The sequence below is a fragment of the Dendrobium catenatum genome, unplaced genomic scaffold, assembly GCF_001605985.2.
Source record: "Dendrobium catenatum unplaced genomic scaffold, ASM160598v2 original_scaffold_76759, whole genome shotgun sequence".
Classification (NCBI taxonomy): domain Eukaryota; kingdom Viridiplantae; phylum Streptophyta; class Magnoliopsida; order Asparagales; family Orchidaceae; genus Dendrobium; species Dendrobium catenatum.
In genome coordinates, this window is record NW_021395205.1 from 1,153,710 (window position 1) to 1,160,807 (window position 7,098).

Here is a 7,098-nt window from a genome sequence, read left to right on the forward strand (position 1 = left end):
ACACTTTAATTAGATAAGAATGATGATTCTAAATTAAATGAATGGATCAAATCTTATTTATGATATATATATATATATATATATATATATATTATATATATATTATATAATTATATAATATATATATTACTTATAATATATATATAATATATATATCAATCGGCGGGGATTTTACTACTATGAAAGGTTACTGGCTGTTGTTGATGTTTAAGTTATTTAAGGTGGATATCTTTTCTAGTAATGGGGATATGTGGTATGTCAGTTATTTGGGTTATAGGAGAAGGATTATGAGTGATCATATGAAGGATTGTAAGGATGCTATGGAGATTAATTTATCTGGTACTGTTTTTCTATCTATCCAGTTACGGTTGTTGATGTTTAAGTTATTTAAGGTGGATATCTTTTCTAGTAATGGGGATATGTGGTATGTCAGTTATTTGGGTTATAGGAGAAGGATTATGAGTGATCATATGAAGGATTGTAAGGATGCTATGGAGATTAATTTATCTGGTACTGTTTTTCTATCTATCCAGTTACGATTTTGCTTGAATCATTTGCAAGTTAATTGTGTGAAGTGTGGTTTCTGTATCCAGATGCGTCTAACTTTGAATCCTTTGCAGTTTACCTGTGTGAATTACATATTTTGTTGGCTGCAACTGGGTAATCTGTGTATTATTATGGATCTGTGTAGCCAGTGGAATTTTACTGTTTCTGTGTGCAATAGTTTTTACTGTAATCGTTTCAAAGCCTCTGCTGTCTATTATCTTATTTTCCTCACTGATACGATAAACTTTTTCTTTTCTAATTTGGTTTTTTGGAGGGTTCCTTGCAGGTGTAATTCCAATATTATCTTCATGACCTGCTTAGACCTTCAGGTATTTCTTTTTTGGTCTATTTTGGTGCTGCATTTCTTTTTGTTTATCCTTGTTTGCAGGAAGCCTATTCTGAACGATTATCTATTGAGCTTCAATTTTTGGGTGCTGAGTGATTTCAGCCCTTGTCTTTTTCTTTACGCTTATTGTATTTTTAGATTAAGGAACCACAAGCTCATAGGGCTTTTTTACTTTTTCCTTGTAGCTCAGTCGAGCATTAGCGAGCTAGTGGATCCTTTTAAGGACTTTGTAACCTCTTTTTTGAAATAAACACGTAGGCCCCTCCGCGGGTTTTAACCATATATATATATATATATATATATATATATATGAATTATTTCAATGTAAATCTACATTAAGTGATATAATAGTGAATAGTTAATTTTTTTTATATTGCAAATTTTCTTTATTTACATGCAAAATATTCATATGCTTCATGCAAACGAGTACTTGACAATGACAGATTTTTTTTTCTTTAAATATTTTCTCATTCAAATCCTTGATTGTTATTAAAATAATAATTTAGCTAAAACATATTAATATTGCCTTACAATGATTTGTTTATGTATTTCATCACACAACACTTTTTCTAAAAAAAATCAGGTAATTTTGGGAGCATTTTCTCATTCTTTTCAATATTTTTTTTCACTTCAGGTTGTTTTTTTATGTTATCTATCAAGACACAAAAAGGCTAAATTGTGATCTAACATTATTAATATCTTTTCTTCAAAAAAATACAAAAGAGGTAAGCAAATATTTAAATAAAAAAACTACTCAATATTACCTAATAAATTTTCCAATTTATATTAAAAATAGACTTCCAAAAATATTCATATAACATTCTTAGCAAAGACTAAGATATTCAATTTATGAAATTGATGGGGTAAACCATATTGATGGAGGCCAATTACTCCGTGAATAAGGATGACGGATATACTGAATGCGGTCATTGGAAAGATTAAAAAGTCCAACATCACAATAGACATAACCAGGGAATCTGATGCCCGAATGATTGATGAAATATATGCAGTTTGATTTAATTCCAGTAGCAACACTGTGATGCAAAGAAAATGTCTGATTACAACCCACAAAAAGGGAGTATTCCCCCAGCTCGTTGACGGGGATCCATTGAGAGAAAGAAGACGAAATAACAACATTTGGCACAAACTTGAAAACAAAGATAGTCCTCGTTCTAGCTTTATGGTGACTATCATCAATCACCCTCTCTATTCTTAGAAGAGTTCCCGACAAAAAAGCAATATTGTACATATAATCAAAGTTTATGGTGTGATAGTATGGGTTGGGCATATTCGGGCAAATCAATTCAACATTTTGTCCATTGAGGTCAAAAGCAAGCACCATAGAAAAATTTGTGATTGCATAAAATCTTTGATTTTCTTCATGATAGCAAACATCCTCAAATTGCTCCTCATCCATTGTGTTGAAAGGAGATAATGTTGGACCGAGAACCCAAGTCAGATCTTCTGAACTTGCCAAAGCAAGCGCTTTTCTAATACCAAAGATAACAACAACAGTTCCAGAGGAGTCATTAGAGGAGACAATGAACTTATGAAAATAGATATCGCGAAATTCATCAGTCGTATAGTCAAAGAAAATTTCATTGAAAGAAATCCTGATGTAGCTCTCAGGGGCATATTGTGGCTCGATCAAGGTGAAAAGGGATGGGAGCGATATTTCGGCCTTTGTGATAGGGTTGAAGAGGCGAGGTTGTAGATCTATTTTGTCAAGGGTCACAAGCCATCCATCCTTCGAGCCAAAATAGCGGCGGCCATAGGTGTGGCTACCGATGGAGGAGAAGCGACGATGGAAGCTGAGGACAACTTCTCTTTCTATGGTAAGTTCGCGGAAGTTGAGTGTGTCGGAGGCCTCTTCGACGTCATTGGAAAGGAGCAACCATGGGGAGGGGCGACATTGAAATCCAAGGAGTGCATAGTTGTCAAGGGTGGAACTCCATGAGGTACAAACAACCGATAATCGAACCAAGTCTACAATGGACAAGTGCGATGAAATGCAACAGAGGAGATCTATGGGGAGATTAGACCATGCCATAATATTATTGTATTTGAGGTGACCTATGTAGGAAAGGAGCTACGGTGCCTTCCAACACTATCACGCTCGGACAAATAATAATAAGTGTTGGAATCAAATAAGCAATCTTTGTTCAAGATATAAATATGTGGAATATAACAAGTATTCGTGGAAAATATTAAAGTGTATTAATTTTTCTTCCGTTTGTGCCTAATTAAATTGGCCAAGGCATTATCCATACATAGAATAGTGTGTGAAATTATAGTGGTAAAAAATAATTTATCATTTAAAATTTTATATGCAATTTTAAATAAAAATTTATCTTTTTTGCATGTGGTTTATTAAGATATTGAATTTGTGTCAAAATTTAGCATTATTTTAAGAGGTCTCGAAACGATTATTTTTAATATATAAATGAGTGGAAGACAAGAAAACATATATAGTATGTGTTACCGTAGACAGAGGTATTTGTTTACAATAGTTTTTTTTTTTTTTTTGCAAAATGAATTTGTTGTCTTAATAGCTCTTTCATTAGGTTGGAAATAGTTTATTTTTAATAATATTATAAATTAATAAAAAAATTTATTAATTTAGATCTTATAATAAAAATATGTATCATGTAGTACATGAAATTTTCTTATTTTAGTAATATGCAAACCACTCACTGATTCTAATTTAAAGAGATCCCACTGCATATCTTATTTCCTCTAATGAGATATTATCATTATGTGATTGATGGAAGGAATAATGAAAAAAAAAAAATGTAAGTAGTTCATCATCACCAATTAATTGATAGGCAAAATTTTAAAGTACAATAATGCATGTATGATGCATATATGTTTATTGCCTTTGTTAGAAAGTAATAAACAAGAATGGAAAAGAAATATCATTTGTCATTTTCACCCTTCTTCTTCCTCCCTCCTTGCCATTGGTGTCTAGACAAAGCTTCTGTCTATTAGAGTTTCTCTTAGTCTTAGGGACGAAGATGGAGGAGGCATTCGTGATTGGTATGTTGGAAGTTTTACAACAATCTTAAGGAGTTGCACATAAATGGATGCCATGTAGAACCATTACAACTGAAAAAATATATACAAAAATTTGTCATATTCTCGTTGTACTTATAAATGCACTACACGATTTTATTGTATAGATTTTAAAATTAAAAGATTTGGATCAAATTATTCATTAATCAAACATTAAAAATAATTGCAAAGTCATGACTTTGACAGCCTTTGAAATTATTTTAAATGCTTGTTGTTCACTAATATGAAAAGTTTCAACAATATGTGATAAATTTTATATAATTAAATTATGCATTTGTTTGAGAGATTATTTAAAATAAGTGTTAAAATAACATGGCCTTGGGCTTACTGCTTTATTATTTCCTCCACGAAGATTGCCAAAATAGTTAGACTCTTAACCACACCTTTCATCAACTGTATATGGGATCGTTCGATCTCACGTTGATAATTCTCCTTAGCAACACAAACTATAATATTAAAAATGAACTTATAATTAAAAAATATTCATATTATATGCTTAACAAAGATTAAGATATATAATTTATGAGAGTAATGGTTTAAACCAAATTGAAGGGGGCCAATTAGGATGTAAATTATAGTAAAGAAAATATTGAAATTTTTCACTATGAAGTATGAAGATCAAAAAGCCCTGCATCACGATCAACGTACTCTGGCAACCTGTCGCTCAAATGATTGGCAAAGTGTATACAATTTTGTCTAATTTTAGCAAAAAGTGTGTGATGCAAGGAAAAAGTTTGATTACAGCCCACGAACTTGGATACAAAGATACCCACTGTCTTCACATTCCAACTATTATTTATCTTCCTTTTAGTAGTATCAATCACCCTCACTATTTTTAGAAGTGCTCATGACAAAAAAGCAATATATTACATGTAATCAGAGTTTTCGGTGCGCAAGCAAGGGTCTTGAGTTGCCGAGAAGATCAATTCAACATTTTTCCCACTAAGGTCAAAAGCCAGGACCATCGATAAATGTGTGATTGTGTAAAATCTTTTAACATCTTGGTGATAGTAAACATCATAAAATTGCTGAACGTGTGTTACGGCGGTAAGAGGCAACTCAGGGCCGATAACCCATGTTTTATCCCCAGGCCTTGTCAAAGCCAAAGATTTTGTACGTCTATAGATAACAATAGCAGTTCCTAATAAGTCATTAGAAAAGAAAATGATCTTTTGAAAATATATATCATGTAAGCCTTCCTCATCTATGATAAAGTATGAGTAAATTTCATTACAAAAAAAATGAAAAGTTGTCATGGCCATATTGGGGGTTTATCATATGCCCTTGGTATTCGGGTATGGTGAAAAGAGATGGGAGTGATACTTCTGCCTTTGTGAGAAGGTTAAAAAGGCGATGTTGTAGATCTTCTTTATCAAGGGTCACAAGCCATCCATCCTTGGAGCCAAAGTAGCGACGACCGAAGATGCAACTATTAAGGAAGGAAAACCGACGATGGCAACTGACACCGACCACTTCTTCTATGATTGTAAAGTTGCAGAAAGTGTGTGTGTTGGAGGCCTCTCTAGTAAGGGTGTCAATTCAGATCAACGGTTGGTTCAAGTCGAACTCGACTTAACCCAAACGTAAATGGGTCAACCCGCACCTAGCCCGTTTAGCTAAATGAGTCAAAAAATTGACCCGACACAACCCGACCCACCGATTTCTTCCCAGCACAAGAAAGAGTAGCAGTACTTCAGGCACGAGCATTGCGGACTTTGTGGTGCAAGCACGTCCGTGCGGATGAATGGCTAAGTGCGGCTTATTGAGGGCTAAGTGCAGCAAACTAAGGAAAGCATGGGATAGGTCTCCTCCGCTCAGCTAGGGCACTGGGGCCTGGGATGAACCGCACGGCACATGATGTGTCGATGCGAGATAGGGAGGACCATTAGGAAGCTGCACTAGGCTTGGGCACTAGGGGCCATGGGCGAACCGCGAAGGATAGGATGCGTCGATGCGAGATGAAGAGGGCTGTTAGGATGCCTCCACTAGGGCACTGGGCGTCCGAACTATGCATTGTGGTCAGTGGTGTGGGCGTGATCGCGCGAGCCATCAGTTCCACTGCGATAAGCAGACCACGTCATGACACGTAAGTGAGCGGATTAGTGCCTCAACAGGATTGGGAATAACTGCATGGGCTATAGCGAATGGTTATCTGGGTCAAAATGGATCGACTCACGAGTTTCGGGGTCAACTTGAACTCGACCCATTTTTCAAATGGGTCATAAATCCAAACTCGAACCCTACCTGTTTCACAAACGAGTTGATTCGAACTAGGATTTTTTTGGGTCATGTCAACTTTTGACACTCCTAATCTCCAGCTTCATTGGCAAGCAATGGACATGACGAGGGACGACATTGACTTTCCATTGGGTACATCATTGAAAAGAATGGAATTCCATGAAGTGCAGTCACCGGAGAATCGAAGATAGTCTACAATGGGAAATTGCGATGAGAGCAATGGAGGAGATCTATTGGGACATTAGACTATGCCATAGTATTATTGTATATGAGGTGGCGAATAGATGAGAAAAAGGCGCTTGAATGCCTTATGCAATCTTTGTTAGATATACATGCATAATTGAACACATGTTGAACAATGACATAGAATTAAACTTCTCCATACAACCACTAAAATTAGTTGAAAAAAAGTAAAATGAATAGTACATGCCAGCAAGTATTAAAAATTATAATTTAATTTTAGCACCAATAAAATGTAGTGAGTTCGAACAAAAAATATCCTCACAAAAAGGTTTTCAAATAATGTTGAAAATGACCCTAAAAAACTTTGAAAACAAAGGACCATAGTCTATAAATGCTATAGCTTCCAATAGTTCTCTGCCAATCTCTCTCGAAGATCAATTGGAAGGGGTAGGTAACCATTTATCTAAAGAAAATGGTATAAACTTGGGCCAAGCTTCTCAAACATCTGTTAGAAGTCATTTAAATTCGTGGGCATATTTTGACCCCCAAAGATATTCTTTCAAATTGGGGAAATTATTATAAACAATTTAAACTTACAATACATATATTCGTCATCAATGTCTAATAGCAGGAAATCATCAAAAAAACCTTTTATCCTTGTTGCGTCCAAGAGTATTCACGGCGGTGGAGAAATATAAAGTTTATCGTCTCAG

General features: G+C 34.8%; 1 protein-coding gene across 1 annotated transcript; it reads right to left on the reverse strand.

Annotated features, from left to right (window-relative positions):
- Positions 1 to 1,739: 1,739 nt before the first annotated feature.
- On the reverse strand, positions 1,740 to 2,942 carry LOC110095505 (probable F-box protein At4g22060). The gene has a single exon (XM_020821076.2). It carries the CDS (start codon positions 2,940 to 2,942, stop codon positions 1,740 to 1,742), a length of 1,203 nt encoding a protein of 400 aa, XP_020676735.2.
- Between the last annotated feature and the right edge of the window lie 4,156 nt (positions 2,943 to 7,098).